Source organism: Lentinus tigrinus, assembly GCF_003813185.1.
Source record: "Lentinus tigrinus ALCF2SS1-7 unplaced genomic scaffold L226scaffold_50, whole genome shotgun sequence".
Taxonomy (NCBI): domain Eukaryota; kingdom Fungi; phylum Basidiomycota; class Agaricomycetes; order Polyporales; family Polyporaceae; genus Lentinus; species Lentinus tigrinus.
Window position 1 is genome coordinate 177,720 of NW_027137959.1, and position 18,165 is coordinate 195,884.

General features: G+C 55.3%; 8 protein-coding genes across 8 annotated transcripts; 6 read left to right on the top strand and 2 right to left on the bottom strand.

Annotated features, from left to right (window-relative positions):
• Positions 1 to 1,216: 1,216 nt before the first annotated feature.
• On the top strand, positions 1,217 to 3,211 carry L226DRAFT_472098 (family S53 protease; the record flags this gene model as incomplete). The annotated part of the gene is made up of 8 exons (XM_067676435.1): positions 1,217 to 1,357; positions 1,416 to 1,681; positions 1,737 to 1,950; positions 2,007 to 2,108; positions 2,168 to 2,361; positions 2,422 to 2,568; positions 2,640 to 3,087; positions 3,140 to 3,211. 8 exons carry the CDS (start codon positions 1,217 to 1,219, stop codon positions 3,209 to 3,211), a joined length of 1,584 nt encoding a protein of 527 aa, XP_067529780.1.
• A 1,377-nt stretch (positions 3,212 to 4,588) lies between these two features.
• L226DRAFT_472122 (family S53 protease) lies at positions 4,589 to 6,643 on the top strand (the record flags this gene model as incomplete). The annotated part of the gene is made up of 8 exons (XM_067676440.1): positions 4,589 to 4,828; positions 4,878 to 5,143; positions 5,200 to 5,425; positions 5,475 to 5,576; positions 5,630 to 5,823; positions 5,872 to 6,018; positions 6,081 to 6,525; positions 6,584 to 6,643. The coding sequence occupies 8 exons, from the start codon at positions 4,589 to 4,591 to the stop codon at positions 6,641 to 6,643; spliced, it is 1,680 nt and encodes a 559-aa protein (XP_067529781.1).
• L226DRAFT_305555 (uncharacterized protein) lies at positions 6,610 to 8,193 on the top strand. The gene is made up of 3 exons (XM_067673740.1): positions 6,610 to 7,496; positions 7,555 to 7,814; positions 7,887 to 8,193. Exons 1-3 carry the CDS (start codon positions 6,784 to 6,786, stop codon positions 8,126 to 8,128), a joined length of 1,215 nt encoding a protein of 404 aa, XP_067529782.1. The 5' UTR covers positions 6,610 to 6,783; the 3' UTR covers positions 8,129 to 8,193.
• A 126-nt stretch (positions 8,194 to 8,319) lies between these two features.
• L226DRAFT_494662 (uncharacterized protein) lies at positions 8,320 to 9,587 on the bottom strand. Its single transcript, XM_067677489.1, has 4 exons — positions 9,505 to 9,587; positions 8,965 to 9,446; positions 8,649 to 8,908; positions 8,320 to 8,592 (listed from the first exon to the last, which is right to left on the bottom strand). Exons 2-4 carry the CDS (start codon positions 9,414 to 9,416, stop codon positions 8,387 to 8,389), a joined length of 918 nt encoding a protein of 305 aa, XP_067529783.1. The 5' UTR covers positions 9,417 to 9,446; positions 9,505 to 9,587; the 3' UTR covers positions 8,320 to 8,386.
• Positions 9,588 to 9,675: 88 nt separating this feature from the next.
• L226DRAFT_305574 (uncharacterized protein) lies at positions 9,676 to 10,715 on the bottom strand. Its single transcript, XM_067673741.1, has 3 exons — positions 10,268 to 10,715; positions 10,093 to 10,215; positions 9,676 to 10,030 (listed from the first exon to the last, which is right to left on the bottom strand). The coding sequence occupies exons 1-3, from the start codon at positions 10,493 to 10,495 to the stop codon at positions 9,851 to 9,853; spliced, it is 531 nt and encodes a 176-aa protein (XP_067529784.1). The 5' UTR covers positions 10,496 to 10,715; the 3' UTR covers positions 9,676 to 9,850.
• A 2,305-nt stretch (positions 10,716 to 13,020) lies between these two features.
• On the top strand, positions 13,021 to 14,739 carry L226DRAFT_548265 (aldolase; the record flags this gene model as incomplete). Its single annotated transcript, XM_067682575.1, has 7 exons — positions 13,021 to 13,056; positions 13,159 to 13,326; positions 13,800 to 13,865; positions 13,917 to 14,080; positions 14,132 to 14,144; positions 14,173 to 14,295; positions 14,383 to 14,739. The coding sequence occupies 7 exons, from the start codon at positions 13,021 to 13,023 to the stop codon at positions 14,737 to 14,739; spliced, it is 927 nt and encodes a 308-aa protein (XP_067529785.1).
• A 507-nt stretch (positions 14,740 to 15,246) lies between these two features.
• On the top strand, positions 15,247 to 16,253 carry L226DRAFT_575834 (uncharacterized protein; the record flags this gene model as incomplete). Its single annotated transcript, XM_067685258.1, has 3 exons — positions 15,247 to 15,895; positions 15,949 to 16,163; positions 16,230 to 16,253. The coding sequence occupies 3 exons, from the start codon at positions 15,247 to 15,249 to the stop codon at positions 16,251 to 16,253; spliced, it is 888 nt and encodes a 295-aa protein (XP_067529786.1).
• Positions 16,254 to 17,226: 973 nt separating this feature from the next.
• On the top strand, positions 17,227 to 17,915 carry L226DRAFT_575835 (uncharacterized protein; the record flags this gene model as incomplete). The annotated part of the gene is made up of 3 exons (XM_067685259.1): positions 17,227 to 17,484; positions 17,541 to 17,663; positions 17,742 to 17,915. 3 exons carry the CDS (start codon positions 17,227 to 17,229, stop codon positions 17,913 to 17,915), a joined length of 555 nt encoding a protein of 184 aa, XP_067529787.1.
• Positions 17,916 to 18,165: the final 250 nt, after the last annotated feature.

Here is an 18,165-nt window from a genome sequence, read left to right on the forward strand (position 1 = left end):
CCTCATACTCCCGCGTCGAGACAAAGCGAGAGGCCCGAGGCCCGGCCCCGACATGCGCTAAATTTGCATCGACCAGTACGGGCCCTCAGGCATCCTGCGAATCATGACATGGTCCCCTTTGTAGCCTGGCGTATGTCTCCCATTCAATGCATACTTCCTAAGCTATGAATCACCGTCTGCTAGTCGACGTGCACTGTCGAGTCTCTTGTCAGTCTCTTGTCAGTCCGGAATGGTCCAATCAGAAAGCAACGTTCGCTGATACCTCTTTTCCAGACCTTCCTATCGGCTTGCCAGCGCGACTGGACTGTGCGCGTTCAGTGTGAGGCCTGGGATGTATGCAAAGCCTAGCCTGGAGCATGCTCGAAGGCGGTGAGGTACTGGATACGGGCCAGGATGTTGAGCGGCCAAAGAAGACCATCGGAGAGGTACGCCGCAAGGGTATGTACTACTCACGCCGTCTCGTGAAGTGCTGCCTCTCATGCATCTTATGCATACATCTGCAGAGAGGTCAAGGCAATTGTCTCATTCGCACACGAATTCTGCCTTCAGTAAGAGAACACTCTACTTCTTACTGCCTCGCGGCTATCTTATCAGGCCAATCCACCACAGCCTACACTCGCGGGATGCCTTACGGTCCCATCGCTACATTACCCAGCGTTGTTCTGGGGTATGTTCTCCGTACCTGAGCGGACTCAAAAAGCGCTGTATCTCTCGTCATCATTGATGTTCTCCGCCGCGACCTTGACTTCGGCTCTTCTGGATAGTGTCAATACGCCTTCGTTTCATGCTCTACACGCTCGACTAGCCCCTGTTGAAGCACCTCGATGAAGGGTCAAGAATAGCATTTGGAGGCCCAGTGCGCGAGATGTCGTAAGTCGGTCTGATATTCCTTCCTAACAACATTGTTTGATTCATTATTTCTCCTTTGAATGGCTGTGGAACTTGCCTGCAGAACTCGGCTTCCGTCAGGAAAGCTGAGGCTCACGTTTCTGCCCGACGATTGTCCGCCCGCCAGGACGTACAACATGTGCGGAGGTCGCGAGGTATAAGAGGGCTCCGTCCGCATCGTCGATGATACCAGGACCCACAGTCCTGAACTCGTCGAACAAACTACATCATGATATCTCCTCTCCTCGTTGCCCTAAGTGTCCTAGCTCTCTCTCTCGGGGCGCGCGGCCGTCAGACGACGGTCGTGCCTAAGCCCAATTTTGTGCCTATGCATCCGGCATCCTCGACCTCGTCGCTCCAGCTCACGTTGGTCCTGCCTCCTACCAACATCGATGGTCTTCACACTGCGCTCTATGACGTCAGCGACCCGAAGAGTGGCAATTATGGGAAGTATCTCTCGAAGGCGGAGGTACGGGTGCACACTCTCATACCTTCGTCGCGGTTGACTTACACTCTCTTCTCTCTAGGTCGAAGCATTCGTTGCGCCTAAGCCAGACAGCGTGAAGGCCGTCACCGATTGGCTGGGTCAGCACAACATCCACCCTCAGACTGTCTCGCCGTCCGGAGACATGCTGCGTATCGACATTCCTGTGTCGACAGCGAACACTCTCCTCGCCGCCAACTTCACCGTCTTCAAGGACAAGTACTCCGACGTCACTCTGACCCGGACTTTGTCCGTGACGATTCCCGACGATGTGGAGCCCTACTTGCAGTTCATCTATCCTACTACTCAGTGCGCACCCCTTCATGCGCACCATTTCAGCGACTGCTCACTAGAGCGACACTAGGTTCATCATGCCCCTCCGTCCAAAGGATCCCCCATTCCAGGTTGTCACATTGCCACCGAAGTCGAAGCGGCAAGTCGACTTTTGCGCTTTTGATGTCGTTCCACAATGCCTGGAGGGCTATTATCACATACCTACCGCACCTGCGACTGCGACGGGCAACAGCATCGGCGTCAGTGGGTATGACGACCAGATTCCTTCGGAGGAGGACCTCCAGGTACGTACACGTGCGCCACACTTGCCAATACTCAGAGATGGCTGACCCATGAGCAGATATTCTTCGATGCATGGAGACCCGACGTCACCACTACTCCAGGGTTCAACGTCGTGTCTGTCGACGGCGGTGTCACGAGCGGGGAGGGGACGGCAGAGGCTGTAAGTGTTTCCGACCTCAAACACCCGTGTAACGCTGATGTGACGTTCGCACCACGCAGAGTTTGGACATCCAATACACAGTCGGGGTCGCTACTGACGTCCCGACAACCTTCTACTCCGTTGGTGACCCATCAGCACAAGGCTTCATCGATCTCGCAAATCTCCTACTTGGCCTGGACCAGCTCCCGCTGGTTCTCACCACCAGCTACAGCTTCTTCGAGTATCAATTTGAAGGGACAGGATCGCTACCAGAGTGAGTTCATGCTACCGTATCTATATGTCCCCAGTCCGAACCTTACAGGTAACTTCACAGTTCGTTCTGCAACTTGTACGCTCAGCTCGGCGCTCGCGGAACTACTGTGGTCTTCTCCTCGGGGGATTGGGGAGTGTATAGCATCAATTTCGATGGTTCTTGCAACACCACAACATTTGCCCCCACTTTCCCCAGCACTTGCCCCTTGTAAGCTCACGATCCTCGTCTTGTGGCCAGCCACTCGGCATAGCTGAACCTTGTCCCTCTTCACATTGCAGTTTGACTTCCGTTGGTGCCACGACAGGCTTTGACGGACCCGAAGTCGCAGCGAACTTCTCTGGCGGCGGATTCTCTAACATCTTCGCTCAACCCGACTACCAGAGCGCCGTAGTTGAGAACTACCTCAACGCCATTGGAAGCACGAATGCCGGTCTCTTCAACAGCAGTGGCCGCGCCTTCCCGGACATCTCCGCACAGGGGGTGCGCTACCTGACCGAGATCAACGGCACCTTCTTCGGGGTCGACGGCACGAGCGCATCTACCCCGGTCATCGCCAGCGTCGTCGCGCTGCTGAACGACGCCCGGCTGAACGCGGGCTTGCCCTCGCTCGGGTTCATTAACCCGCTGCTGTACTCGCAAGGTGCGGCGGCGCTGAACGATGTCACGAGCGGGAGTAACCCGGGGTGTGGAACGCAGGGTTTCCCTGCCGTGGAGGGATGGGATCCGGTACGTGCATTTGTTCCTGCTGGCTGAGAAAGCTTATCTTAGTTCTACCTAGGTGACTGGTCTCGGCTCGCCTGACTTCAACAAGTTACTGACCCTTGTCTTGGGTGCTCAGCCGGGCTTGTAAGTCGTAGACTGAGCCGATCTATGTGTGTATCAGATCTTACGCTCCCTTACTTGAATCGCGTTCGGAAACCCGTATCTTGTATAGGATTATGTTGATGTTTGGAATTTGCGAGCTGAACGGGATCAGTCCTTCCGTGTACTACTGTATTTCGAAGCTGAATAGCCGAACAAGAAGATATGTCAACGTTCATTATGCAAATGATAACAGTTCAGTGCTTTCGCGCGCATGGTTGCATACTACCCCTGCTTGACGAATAGGATGGAAACATTGTGAAATCCTCTCCATATGTCAATGTCTTTGTTAGCTCATTCGACGCTGAGATTCGAAGGCGAGGTACATACCTGAGCCGGAGGAGAGCTCACCGCAGGCTCAACGGTGTTGTTACGACTGTTAAGCGCTTGCTCATAGCGGGCCGCTGGCCACGTGTAATCACAGTCTCGGGACGGCGTTTAGCCAACTTGCTCAGTTGCTCTCCTCCCACCAACCTCGTTCTCCTTGAAGCGCATAAATTACGGCGTACATTGGACTGTTTGAGCCACATGGAACAGGGGCTTGGGATACATCTACGTGTCATGGCCCGGGCCGCAAGGTTATGATGTTACCCATGATCATATACACCCAAAGCGTCGTATCCTCACTCAACCTCTGTCCGGCCATGCTCTCTCAAGAATCAACCTGCAGAGTGTTATCGTCGTACACGGCCTTTGCCCCATTAGACGGTATCTTTGTGCCGTGCTTGCCATCCATCGCGGTCTAGTTCGGTGCTCCGTGAAATCTCCGGACAGAAGAAGCCGTCACCTTGTCGGAATGCATATGGCTCAAGCGGTACCCCTGGACTTGAAGTGAAGCAGGGTGAGTCAACCAACCAACTCCTTGCTTTCTGCCGAGAGATCGGAGTCGCTTTTGTTCCAGGAATCTTCGAGGCGATGCGGAGTCTCACGTCTCAATTCAGATGGATGCGCTATGTCCGACTGGAACGCGCCAGACGTCTTCGTGACGTTCTTGCTGCTCTGGTGGCGCCCGCACACAGAACCACTGATGTTCTACTTCTGATGATTGAGAAATCATCCTGGATTCGATTAACCGCTCGGGGCACTGACCGCCTGCCGTAAGGTCTATACATTGTCCAATGGCCGTTCTTCTGCCTCGAGTCACGGCCGTATGCATCTCTGACAGGGATGCTTGACAAATGATGCAGAGCCCACGCTCGTGACTATTGGGAACCTCTACCCTGTGCCTGCAGAGATGCTCAGACATCGAGCCTGTGGATACTAGTTCAATTGAACCTTCGTTCAGCCGCCTATCATTCTTATAAGAAGAGTGCTCGTCGATATACTGATCAGAGTCCTCAGGCATACCTGAAGATCTCCTGTCGACATGCTCTCCCCAGCTTTCCTCCTCGTCGGCCTTCTCTCCCTGTCGTCGGGGATTCATGGCGCGCAGCAGACGGTTCCGCAGAACCCGCACTTCACGCCTCTCCACCCAGCCTCGCCGGGGCAATCGATCTCGCTGACCCTCGGTCTACCTCCCACAAACATGAACGGCCTTCACACAGCGCTGTACGATGTCAGCGATCCCGCCAGCCCCAACTATGGGAAGTACCTGACCAAGGCTGAGGTACTCCCTCTTCGTCAGCATGTCAGAAACCATACTGATCTTGCCCTAGGTTGAAGCGTTCGTTGCGCCAAAGACTGAAAGCGTCAAGGCCGTCACGGACTGGCTCTCTCAACATAGCATTAAGGCCGAGGTGGTTTCGCCCTCGGGAGACATGCTGCGTATCAACGTGCCAGTGTCGACTGCGAACGCGTTGCTCAGCGCGAATTTCACCGAGTTCGCTGACAAGCACTCGGATACGACGCTTATCCGCACGCTGTCGTACACAATCCCCGAAGCCGTCGAACAGCATGTCAAGTTCATCTTCCCGACCACGCAGTGCGTCTGATATTCTCCCGCGCGGACGCATCGCGCCGTTGACATCGTGACACTAGGTTCATTCCTCCACCCAACGGGAAGGAGGCCCTATTCAAGGTCGTGCAGCCGCCGAAGTCTGTTCTGACGAAGAAGGCGACGCCTCCCAGCCAGTGCCAGACGGAAATATTCCCGCAGTGTCTGGAAGACTTCTACAACATCCCGTCTGCGCGCGCTACCAACCCCGGGAATAATCTCGCGGTCAGTAGCTACCTCGGGGAGATGGCCACGGAAGCCGACCTGAACGTACGTTTCTTCAGGTTGGTGCATGAGCAATTGCTCACGGCATTTGCAGCTCTTCTTCGAAGATTTTAGGACTGACGTGACCCCGACACCGAACTTCGCTATCGTCTCTGTGGATGGAGGTGTCACCTCAGGAAATGGGACGCTCGAGGCTGTTCGTGTCCCATCTCCCATATGTATATGTGGAGATCACTGACATGCTCTCAGAGTCTAGACATCCAGTATACTGTGGGCGTCGCTACAGGCGTACCGACTACACTCTACTCGGTCGGCGAGGCGAACGCGTTCGGCTTCATCGACCTCGCAAACCTCCTATTGTCTCAGGAGGAGACCCCGTTGGTCCTCAGTACCAGTTATGGCTTCGACGAAGATGGTTTTACGTTCGATGTTTCCCTCGCAGAGTGAGTGCATCCTCCGTTGGAAAGTTGCTTGTGACTGACGACTGACAGGTCGTTCTGCGACGTCTACGCACAGCTGGGAAGTCGGGGCACGACAGTGCTCTTCTGCTCCGGCGACAATGGTGTGTACAGCTTCCCGTTCAATAGCACCTGCGACGCCACCACGTTCGGGCCTACGTTCCCCAGCGGCTGTCCCTTGTAAGTTTCCGTGGTCATGCATCGAAGTCCCCACCCCTGACACGCCACGACACGCGCTACAGCCTAACGTCTGTCGGCGGCACACAAGGCGTCGCGCCCGAGGTCGCGGCATCCTTCTCCTCTGGGGGCTTCTCGAACATCTTCGCGCGCCCATCGTACCAAGACGGCGCTGTGCAGCAGTACTTCGGTCAGCTCGGGAGCACGAACGCAGGGCTCTTCAACACCTCCGGGCGCGGCTTCCCGGACATCTCTGCACAGTCCGTGAACTTCTTCACGTGGATCGCGGACGAGCTGTTCTTCGTCCTCGGGACGAGCGCGTCAACGCCGACATGGGCGAGCGTTATTGCGCTACTGAATGACGCAAGGCTGAATGCGGGGAAGCCGTCGCTCGGGTTCATTAACCCGCTACTGTACTCACAGGGCGCCGCGGCGTTGAATGATATCACGATTGGGAGTAACCCTGGGTGCGGGAAGCAGGGGTTCCCTGCGCTTGCTGGATGGGACCCGGTATGTGGTAACTTTGTTTTGACGAGGGGATGATAGCTGACGGACATTGCTCCCTTAGGTTACGGGATTGGGTACTCCGGACTACAGCAAGCTGCTGAACCTGGTCTTGTCAGTTTGAGCCGACTTCGTGCTTTGGACGGTCATGGACCTTCGCCATGATGTACTATAGTCACCACGAGTCGAACTAGCCAGCGCTGTGCTGTACCACTAATATACATCGAATACAGCCTACATGAACTTCGGGTGGGCGTATCAGAAATGTCTACCATTGACGCTTACGTGCTCTTCGCTCACGACGCTCAGCAGCTTGGAATAGTCGGGCGTACCTCCCCCGCTCTCTCGCGGTGGGTGTGCCGGGCGGTTCTTAGGCGTCACGGTCTAAGCGGAGGCTCGTGGAGGTGCTCCGGCGCTCTCCCAACATGCTTCTTCCTCCTCCCTCCATCCCAGTATTACCACCGCAACTCAGCCATGCTTGCCATCTATATCACATCCATCGTACCTTCCCAAGTTCCAGGCGGACTCAGCGAAGCTGACGCGCCTTTCGACTGCACTCTGTACAGTAAACACGTCCATCACCTTGATCTCCTTGGGACCGCCGCGGCATCCCCTCTCAAGCTGTACTTTATGAATAGGCTGAAGTTTGAGAGGGATGACATCGCGATTCATTCCGCAAAATTGCTCTTCAATACTGACCCTCCTCCCCCGGGTCGTTCACAAGACCGGCGGTTCCTCCCATTAGTCATTTGCAAGCTTACATGCGACCCCGAGGCTTTTCCGGATCTACAGCACGAGGCGGAGATCTTTGCGCTCCAGCTAGCAAAGCTGCAGGGGAATGACGTGCCCCGGTGCTTTGGATACTTCAGTGGCAGATGCACCGGGGATGGACAGCAGCCTGAGATAGGGATGCTACTGCTTGAGAGTGTCGGCCCACAGTTGCAAAGGCCGCTTGGAGTTCTCCCTACGGACTTCTGGTAAGCCGATTGACAGATCTCCATGGGCCCTTCGTTACTCACTCGAACGATGATCTAGTGTGAAAGTGCTCACGGCATTGAAGCGCATTCACCAGGAAGGCGTTGAGATGCACACCTTCTCAGGCGACGATGTCTTTGTCAAGAACGCCGATACCGACAACGCGTCACCGTGTATTTACAACTTCCAAGCGGCGTTCAGTCATCACCGCTGCGAGCTGAATTTTCCGATTGAAAAGGGACACTTTCGGCCTACACGCTTGGGGGCAGGATGCGACGAGCTCTTCTGGGCTTGCGACACTGCAGAGCTGTGGCTACCCAGTACGTACATCCTACAGTAGAACAGTATTCTCCTAATTTTCCCGACATTGATTTCTATCTTCTTCTATACAGCCCCCCGCATCTTCAAGGTGTTCCTCAGAGGCAACGCTGATGCCGTCGACAGTGCAGACGCGCTGGTGAAGTTGTATTACTTCAACCTCAAGGACGGTAACAAGCAGTACAGGGAGCTAGATGAAAAGGTTCGCAGCGAAGCCGAGCGTGCTTGGGAGGCACTCAAGTGGTGGCGCATACAGCGGGAGGAGAGAGACGCGCAGCCTCTGGAACTTCAGGACCCGCCGAAGGAGTATTGGTGATCGCAGAGATTTGGACGTCTGATGTGTGTGTCCACACATAATGAAACTTGAATACCCACGCTACCATCGCAGCGTAGAGTCCCTCCGGCCTGAGTCGCGAACTGAGAAGAGTGGACTGCGCACCAGTGGATGCTCGTGTTTGAACGGTCCGAGTCCGTGAATGACAGTTGAACACTTGTCAGAACACAAGTAGCGTTTACATCGGCAAGTCACCGCATTTTTGTCCCTTCTGTACTACATCTAGGACGCCGAACGTGACTAGTCCTTCAGAGTGAGTGGCAGATCATCCCATTCCTTACGACTCCATCGATCCCGCCGATACTGTTCTATTATAAGATTCGCGTGTTTCAGCGCATTTTCCATCTTGGCACCTTCAGGAAGACCGGCTTTGGCAATAAACTCTTCCGGAGTACCAGAGGCCGCCCAGTCTGCAGGGTATAAGTTGTGATAGAACATAACAGTCCCTGTGGCGAGCAATGTTAGCGTGAGCACCTCGACCTTTCACGGATGTGGGACGTACTGGGTCTCCACACCTCAGTATCACAGCACACATTCCATAGTTCCACACAGCGAAACTCCGAACTAGAGGGTTTGAGACTGTATACTTCGAGCGTCCAGTCCTTGCAGGGGCAGTCGTGCTCCCTGGCCTCCCCGAAGTCGACGATAGTAAGCCAAAGCTGGCCCCTCGGGAGTTTCCGTATGACGATATTGCGCTCTTTGAAGTCACGGTGCTCGAGACCTGCTTTGTGCACGGCGTGCAAGCCATCAATAGCCAGAGCGCTGTATCATAGGAGGTCAGCGTGGATTGGACAGGTGAATAGAACGCGTACTCGCACCGTAACTGTGGAGGAAGCATCATCAATGGACGTGGAAGGGGTACTCCGCAGTCCTGCATGACCAGAATGCAGGTCCACGCCTCGACCGTTTGTCCGAGGTAGCACCCGTAGATGATTGGGACCCATTGGCCCTGCAACGGCGCAAGCTTCTCTCTGTAGAGATCTGCTTCTTTCTTCAGCAGATCCGCTCGTCGCTTGCCGTAAGCAACTTTGCAGATCGCAACCTTTTCGCTGCCAACGATCGGCGCATCATGATCATCGAGGGGATGGAGTTCCACTCGGAAGACGTGCATATTGCCTTTGGTGAGGCGCTCCCGGATGGTCACACGTACTACGTCGAATTTGAGCGACGGTTCGTGATAGTGTGCTTTGAGTACATCCCACCCCTCCACGGAGGACGGTGCTTGTGAGGATGGTGGTGAGGTGTCTTTAGGAAACTGTAGCTGCAGCATGGCCGATCAAGTAAGGCGGGAAAGTGAGATCTGCCGCAACAAGCTGCACTTCAATGCCGCTGTCTAGTAATCCCAAGGGAGAGCGTACCTTTCAGAACAATATACGCACAGAATAAGCCCAGACAAAACGGCAAGGCCTCAAGGCCTCACGCGGCGGGGGCGCGACCAACGTGCCACGTGGGTGCAGTTCAAGAACATAGGCGCTTCTTCGGGTCCATTTCCCAGTCTGAGTCGCGTCAGCGGGAGCAACATGAATGTTGACAGCCTCTGCATCAGGGATTTATGGCATTCAAGTTCGAGAGTTGAGCCAGATACATTGAGTATGCTACGAACTGTTATATGCATAACGATACACAATCCTACAAGTCTAGAGAGAGACACAAGTTCGAACTTGGTCGACATAGATCACCAACGAACGACGAGATAGCCGCGAGTCAACGATCCCTGAGCTCAAGCTCAGGTATCCACCGGGTTTGGCCCTGGTGGTCAGGCAAAGTCTGTCGGACGGCGACAATCCAGACCAGATCCTCGTGCATCCCGCGCTGGGCCCACCAGTTCCACACGGGGGAGTTCGAGCCGCCGATGAGACTTTGCACTTCCGCGGAGCGTACATCCTAATCCAGACCCGCCGCAAGGTAAGCACAAGGAAATCACAACGATCGAGAGGTATGAATACCTTCCAGTACCACTCGCGTTGCTTGAGTATGATACGCATGAGGATGTCAGCGAGAGTCCAGCGCCCAGTGTCGTTCCTCTCCTTGATGGACCTCCCGGCACGACCGCGGCTCTCCCCGGGGAACTAGAAGGTCCTACATGAGCCGCTAATCCATGCGTACCGGTGTATCACTCACGAAAGCGCGCTCCACGATCGTGTGGGTCACCTCCTCGCCAAGGATCAGAGGCTGGTCGGCGTCGAGAATCGTCTCGCGAAGATGCTCGAGTAGGCGGTCGCTACGCGTCGTAGCATAGACGTTGTGCAGGCAGACCCCGCGCTGGCCTGGGCCGCCTTGCGTATAGACGGGGTACCGCACGCACGGATTGATGTCTTCTGGAAGAGGAACGAGGATATGCCCCGTCATGGAAGCCTTCAGCAAATTGCCGTCCGAGACCGAGTTCGGAGGAGCAGGACGCGTTGGGGACGTGATTGCACTATTGTTCCTCTTGTGCAATCGATCAGAGTGTCGCTGAGGCTGGGGCTTGCGCGGCGAAGGGTACGGGGAGTATGCTGCAGCAGTCGCAGGACGCGAAGGCGGGGTCTGCGGGAGATGCGCGGTACCTGCCCAGGTACATCAATCTCAGTACACAGACTCGAATGAACCGGCAGTGGATCCGACTCACGGTGGGGAGTGGATGGCGGAGACAGCATCTTGTGTCCAGCGACGGGAAGCGCGGCCCAGTGCTCCGGCGGGATGCGAACCTCGAGCTCAGGGAACCAGCGAACGGGACCTTGCTTGCCATCGCTCCTGACAACTGAAACGACCCACAACCACTCGTATCGCGGGCTTTCTCTGAGCCTCTCCAGGTCGTGCGCGCTAGTGACCTGGTTTCGCGCGTTGTACTGTTTCCGACAGATGATTGTCAGGAGGTGCGCGAGAGTGAAGCCATACGCAGGCTCCTTCTCCATTGCAACTTGGGCTCGCGCTCTGAGCGTCTCTTCGGGAAACTGAAGCCGCATCGCTCAGCTAACGTGTAAGTATGGGTGTGATGATACGCACCGTTCCCCTCTGAATGACGACATCGGGACCCGGAATGAGCTCGTCGAGAACCGCGTCCGCATAGTCGACCGTCTTCAAGATCGTGGGGTTGGGATGTTCGTTGTACTTGAGACCTACACAGCTGTCAAGCTGGAAACCGCGCTTTCCTCCTACAGTGACCTGCAAGTGCTCCAGTGTCGGGTCAACGTCACCGGGAAGGGGCAAGCGGAAGCAATGCTCGCAAGTCTTCGGATCGAGCCCCAAGTCCACCACGCCCCGGGCTCGGATCATGCGAGGAAACAACGGCGGTTTGGTTGTTATGGGTGAACGAGGGGCCGAGGTGGTGGCTGAGATGGCTGGAATTCGATGGCGGCTCAAGATGCAATGGCAGTCTACTTACATGTGGAAGGCGTTCTTCCGGGTGTTGGAGGTACGCAAGATGTATCCGACCCCGAAGGGAACGGTGGTTCGACTTGTACAGGGAGGGTGGTTTGTGGCCCAGGTGGTGTGAGGAACGTTGTGTCAGGCGGTATATCTGCGGGGTATGTGAAATGAGAGAGAAAAACGTTGACGGCACATTGCATGGACGTACATAATTCTCCTCCGATGATGTCGTCGAGGACACCTGGGATCCCGTGATTGAGCAAAAGTTAATCATTCCGCATACTATGGACGCACTAAGGTCCAGGAACGGTTCATCCGGAGCGACTCCTTGAGAAAGAACGTTCTCGGATTGAGCGGCGCCACGGTCAGCGCTGGGACACGACTCGCCTGGTCGCAACGTGGTTAGGACTGGTCGGAGAATCGATACCTAAGTAGTGTTTGACTTACTCGGGGTCGGAGCCTGGCCTGCAGGCCCTGATGCCGGTTGGAAGGGGTCCATTGAGGGTGGCGAAGAAGCAGCAGGATAAGTCGAAGTGGCCGTAGGTGGTTGTGGTGAACCGGGGAGTAAGGAATTTGTAGCATCTCGGCAAAGCGGTGCCTCCTTACTGCCAAAGCGGGGGGAGGAGGGTAAAGCGTGTTCAAAGCGGCCGCATTTATCCAACAAAAGGGTCTCCGCTGTGAATTGTGAGGATAATCATTCCGTCCGCAAGCCTCGTCGCAGGAAGGAATTATTGCAAGCTGGGGGAGCGCGTCTTGCCCAAGCAGCGTTTGGCAGTACGGTCGTGAACTCTCAGTTCGCCAGCCGCACGGAATGTGACTTGAAACTTACCTGGTGAAAGGGCTGACCTACAGCATCTCATACCATCAGAGGTGTTGCCTGATGAAGGACAATGAGACAACTTAACGGAGCTAGTACCTTGTATTGTAGACGTTGCCAGGTCCATAATAAAACAGCTCAGTGTTTTTGTTGTCTGTTAATCGCATGCGAGCGACTGCAAGAGCTCGCGCTCAGTTCGGAGGGATATCATCATCTTCTGCTGAAGCCGACGATAGCTTGCGAGCTCAGCGAGTCCCTTAGACTGCCCTTCAGCTCGACGACAAGTTGAACGTAGTGCGTCCATGCCATAATGCTTGGGGTGTACAACCTCAATGAGCCGGATTTCCTGTCCTCACAGTTTCAGTCGCGAAAGACTACAACAAACGAGACTCTGATGAACGTACCTTACCTCAGGCTGGGGGCGGGTCGACACGGTGGCCAGGAAGGATATCGATGGCATGCTTCAACATGTTCGACCAATAATCCTTGCTCGTACTGTCCTGCTGGCTATATGTGCATGCTGGGAAGAAGCACTGGTTATTGCCGTCGCCGTCGCCGTGCCCATCGTCATCGAGAGCAAGCGAGAGGGCGCGGATACGCGCTGGTGCTCTGCGTCACATCTTGTCCCATGACCACTACCAGTCCTGGACTGTCGTTTCTTATGACACCATCTTCGACCTCAACGCCGACAACGACATCGGCGCAACCAATGCCAGTGACAAGCCTTGTCAAGCTTGACATGCCAGTATTGATACCAGTGACCTCGACGACCATGCTCGCATGACGCATCATCCTTAAAGCTCGCCCAGCTCTCACCCTTTTCCGGACTCGCGCATACGCCACGGAGGCTCGCGAACGCGTCAAGATTGTTGGAGCTGGGCCCCGCGATGGCCTGGAGAATGAGTCAGCGGTGATTCCGCCTGCAGTAAAGGCGGAGCTCGTCAACAGACTAACGAACGCGAGATTGGAGATTATCGAGTCAGGAAGTTTCGTGAGCCCTAAGTGGGTCGCTCAGGTGAGTACGCGTCCATTTACGTTGGGAATGGGGAGCTATGGCAGCAGCGCGGATGGGGAGGGACGGTACATGCCATCATCCATGTCAAACTCGTCGAGAGGACCTGCGCGGCTGCGTTGCCAATGCCATGACCATGGGTTATTGTACGCGTCGCTGGTCACTATATGCTCCGATGGGGCCCTCCAGACTGCTAGTCCTAGATATCACAAGACAGTATGGGAGGGTAACCCTAGGGCATGGCGTGCGTGCTGAGTTCGGTCAGAGTTCAGCTTAGCACTCCTCTCCGGTTGTGCAACAAGCATCGCGCCCTGCACCCAGTGATGAAATTTCTAATCGCCAACACGCTCATATCGGGCGAACAGTGTCGCATAAAGACGTTGTTGATCGTGGCCTGCCCCTTTCCTCCATGTGCGACACAGTCACGACGACTACCTATCAGTCATAGAGCGCAGACTGACAAGAAGATTCCACAGATGGCAGGCACCCCGGAGGTTCTCAAGACAATGCAGCGGGTGAAAGGTCTCCACTGCCCGGTCCTAGTCCCCAACCTCAAGGGTCTTTAGCTTCTGCTTGACCTTCTCTCCGAGTAGTCCCCGTCGGAGTTCCTCTACACCGATGAAATTGCTGTCTTCACCGCCGCCACAGACGCGTTCTCGAAGGCCAACACGAACTGCACTGTCGCGGAGTCCTTGGAGCGCTTGGATGTCGTTTTGAAGCGCGCTACGAAGGAAGGACTGCGTGTGAGAGAGTGTATGTATGTCTCGCATATTGATTCCGCATAGGATCCCACTGACGCGTCATTCAGCTACGTGAGCGTAGTGATCGACTGCCCGTACCCCGGGCAAGGTCGACCCCGTCAAGGTCAAGGACATCTCCCACGCTCTGCTCGACATGGGCTGGTACGAAGTCAGCCTGAGCGACACCGTTGGCACGGGTGATCCGACCACGATCGCGAAGCTCCTTCGGACTGTGCTCGGTGGAGGCATACCAGCTCGGTGTTTGCTGTAGGCAATTCTCTACTGGATCCTGTTTCACGCTCATTGGTTCCTATTCCAGGGTCACTACCATCATACGTATGGCATGAGCATAGCGAACATCCTTGCCTCGCTCGAATACGGTCTACATATGTTCGACTCCTCCGTCGGCGGGCTTGGCGGTTGCCTGTACTCCCCGGGCGCTACCGGCAATGTCGCCACTGAAGACGTTCTCTACGCGCTCCGCGGCAGCAAGTACGAGACACCGGGAGACCTGAACGCGATTGCGGAAGTCGGAACGTGGATCTCGAAGATGCTGAATTGGACGAACTCGAGCTGTGTTGGGAAGGCGCACGAGGTGCGTCGGGCGAGGGAGCAGCTGGAGAAGGAGCGGGAGAGGGATGGAGGGTCGGCGGAGAGCATCTCTGCTAAATTGTGAAGGTGTGTCCGGGCTTGTCATGTGCGATGATTCTGAATGCTGGGCTGATTTACCCTGAAGTTGCTGACAGGTGTGCACCGGTCGCTTGTTCGTATTATATGGACATCCGAACATCAAGAGAGCAGAGTTGCGCTGAACACGAACATGAGCGAGATATGACGGAGAACAAGTGACTGTCATAGTGGAGTCGTTGTGTGGTCTCTCTTCCTGGTACGAAGTCACGTTGCAAAGGCGCATCTCAGCACGGGTACTCGATAGTGAATTGAGGTCGACCACATTCAGGCATCATGTGGTTGCGAACCTGAATCCTAGGGTCAGGCGATAACGGCAAGTGCAATCGCTCTACATCACACGGATGCAGTATTGCTAAGTGGTTCCATCAGGGTGTCTGCATATATTCGGCCAAGCTAAGCTTCGTAGAAGGTGCTGCGGGAGGCTGAGGAACGATATAAGCTGACGCGTGTAGCTACGCATCCTCCCAAGCTCTCTCTCCGATACCTAGCCACGATGTCAGTACCGGCTGCTCCCCAGCACCAGCCTGAGCCATACCGCGACTCTGCCATTGGAGACGTCATCATCCGCACCTCCGACGGTGTCGAATTCCATGTCCATCGCAGGCGTCTGTCCGATGCCTCTCCGGTCTTCGCTGACATGTTCGCTCTTGGCCGGGAAACTGCGGCCGCCGCTGGCGAGAAACCTGACGTTGCGGTTTCAGAGCCAAGTGCGGTCTGGGAGAAGCTGCTCCCCTTCTGCCACCTCGCTGAAGAGCCGCCCATCACCCTAGACGACATTCCGCTCCTACTCGAGGCAGGAAGGAAGTACAGGATGGTCGCGGTTACCTGGCGTATGCGCGCGTACCTCTTCCGCCCAGAATTCCTCGACGAGAAACCATTCGCCGTCTACGCATTGGCTTGTATGACTGGTGTTCCTCGCGTCGCTGCCATCGCAGCGCGCAGGACGCTCGCCGGCCCGCTCTACCCGGAGTATGCAAAGGAGTACGGATACGTATCCGGACTCGCGTTGTACAATCTCCTCGACTTCAGGCGGAGGTGCGGGATAGCCGCGGCTGACGTGGTCTCTATCACGAACTCCAACGAAGTTCCGGCGTGGATGCAGTTTAGCCCGGTGCTCCCAGACATGAAGACGTGCGGCTCCGGTGCGTGTTACACGGCTGGACGCATAGTGTATGTCCATGCTATCGGGACGCAGTTCCGGGATGTGCGGGGAGCTTTGTGGCGTATATGGAGCGGCTGCACGATGCGCTCAAGCTATGCCCCGACAGCTCGCTAGCGTCTTCGACCAATATGCTGAGCCCCGTCATCGCGTCTGCACTCAGGTGCACGTCGTGTGCGAGCACGATATTCGAGGACACAATGCGCAGTGCGAAGGTGTTGGAGAGCAAGATTGCAGAGGCGATTGCGAAGGTGAGTCCTGAGTACTGAGTCTGTGCTGCCGGTCTCTGGGCTTCATGCTGATTCAATTGCGTATAGGTTGAACTGGTTGTTGAGGCATGATGTAGCTGTCTCTGGCAATTGTTTCTATGTCTAGTATACCTACAGTCACCGGAGCTGCTACAGGACGTTGATGAATACTGCACGATCGCGACTATCTCCATGGCTCTCGCCATTATTCGACGTTGTTACGGTTGTTAATCCTGGTGCGCGCTCTTGTGTGCAGTTCATCTGCTCCCCGAACGTCCAGATATCTTCACGCTCAACCCTAACCGTGCATACGTAATGAGCAGGGTCTTGTGACGCAAGGCTTTCGCGCAACTCATCTATAATAACGAGCGTCGGTGTCTCCAAGGTATATCCTTCAGCCTGAACACGATCATACCTTCAACTCACCAGTATTGTCATACACAGGATCTGGAGACTCTAGTGCCGATGGTCACAAGAGCAGACGATTGTCGGTCGCGACGAGCATTGTCTTGGGAGCTCGTGTCTCCTGATCGTCTCGCTAAGACCCGTGCCCAATGCGCTTGGTTGTCGACACGCCACCATAAAAAGAGAAGGACGCTTTCAAGTCAAGTTCTCGCCTGATACCAAAGGGTACACTCGTGAGTCGCCATAGTACTCAGTTCCCGTCGAGCAGCTATTCAGAGAAAGACTTCCCGGCTAGTGTTCTATCAGGTGAGATAGTGTGGGGAAAGGACCCACAGGTATATGTTCTCCGCAACGCGGCTGCATTGACCCAATACATGCAAGCGCAATGAATGATAGCGCATTGGCCTAGTTTCAGTGAGGTACAAGACGCGACAGACAGGCATTCGGACGGACCCCAGGTCCATGCGCGACATTACGCCACTCGACTTTCGCCGGTCCAAGTAGTGGAGTCCAGGAACTCAGGTCAATGCGGTCTTCCGACTTCAAGTATAAAACGGACGGCTCACAGATTCCACAGGAGTTGCCCGCCCATACTTCTTCCCTACTGCCACAACCTCGGCCGCTGTCTTCACCATATCCCGTATCCTTGCACCCGGCGTCCATGGCGGTTCTATCAGTACCCATTAAACATGTCGTGAAGATCCCCAGTCCAGCGAACGTCGATCCTGACTGGGTGCTGGAGTTGTCCGACCGAGAAAACCCCTGCTCGCTCGGGTTCCAAGCCGGCGCATACCTGGACCCAACGGCGCACGACGCATGGACGAGATTCTCGGTGACTGTTAGCGATCGCATCCCGTATGGGCACTCGATACAGTTTCTTCCGCCTGAGATGCCGTTCCAGTATGCCCTCCGCTGCGTGGTAAGCGTTTCTCCCAGTCTTTCGGAGATGAAAAGTCCTCATCGAGGTCGCTGCAGCTGCCTGGAGAAGAACTTCCCCGATTTGGCACCGAAGAGGTCGCTATGGTCACCGCTGTTTCGTGGGGTGATATATTGTGGCAGATGGTAAGGGCGCAGAAAGTCTGGTGGCAGAGCACGATGGTGCGTTGCATATGGCACATCTCGTCTATCTTCTTCAAAGCTAAAGCTAACCAATGGCATGATCTTACTACTATACAGGCGAATGTGTCACCCAAACTTTGGGGATATGAGGACCCACATCCCGCCTTGCAAGCTTGGGCTCAGCGGCCGGATCCGACCAGGTTGTGGTACGTCGCCATAAGGCGGACCCTTCCGGATGAGCGTCGTGGCATCCCTTCGTACTACTTTCCCGAAGCCGAGCTGCGCTTCTAGCATCCAGTCACGTCATTCATCTATTCTCTCTCATATTGAATTGATATGCTCGATTGTCAAGTTCCATTGGGTGTAGAACAGGTCGTAGTCGAGCTTCCCACGCAGACGCAAGTCAAACAGCCATTGACCGACATGCCCGAACTCAGCTACGGTCATGGCAAAATGATACGAAACACAAATTGCGACCCGTCGTTGTCCCGCGCGACCCCTGCGCTTTGACAAAGAAGCCATATAAGAGCATTCGTGTGCA

Bases quoted from the DNA above. Each gene is read 5' to 3' on its own strand.
- L226DRAFT_494662 (XM_067677489.1), bottom strand. From the start codon at position 9,416: ATGCTGCAGCTACAGTTTCCTAAAGACACCTCACCACCATCCTCACAA. The intron at 8,909-8,964 runs GTGCGAGTACGC...CCTATGATACAG, and splicing joins ATGCTTCCTCCACAGTTACG to CGCTCTGGCTATTGATGGCT. The intron at 8,593-8,648 runs GTACGTCCCACA...TGCTCGCCACAG, and splicing joins TACTGAGGTGTGGAGACCCA to GGACTGTTATGTTCTATCAC.
- L226DRAFT_305574 (XM_067673741.1), bottom strand. From the start codon at position 10,495: ATGACGGGGCATATCCTCGTTCCTCTTCCAGAAGACATCAATCCGTGC. The intron at 10,216-10,267 runs GTGAGTGATACA...AGGACCTTCTAG, and splicing joins CGATCGTGGAGCGCGCTTTC to TTCCCCGGGGAGAGCCGCGG. The intron at 10,031-10,092 runs GTATTCATACCT...GGTCTGGATTAG, and splicing joins AACGCGAGTGGTACTGGAAG to GATGTACGCTCCGCGGAAGT.
- L226DRAFT_305555 (XM_067673740.1), top strand. From the start codon at position 6,784: ATGTCTACCATTGACGCTTACGTGCTCTTCGCTCACGACGCTCAGCAG. The intron at 7,497-7,554 runs GTAAGCCGATTG...ACGATGATCTAG, and splicing joins GTTCTCCCTACGGACTTCTG to TGTGAAAGTGCTCACGGCAT. The intron at 7,815-7,886 runs GTACGTACATCC...TCTTCTATACAG, and splicing joins TGCAGAGCTGTGGCTACCCA to CCCCCCGCATCTTCAAGGTG.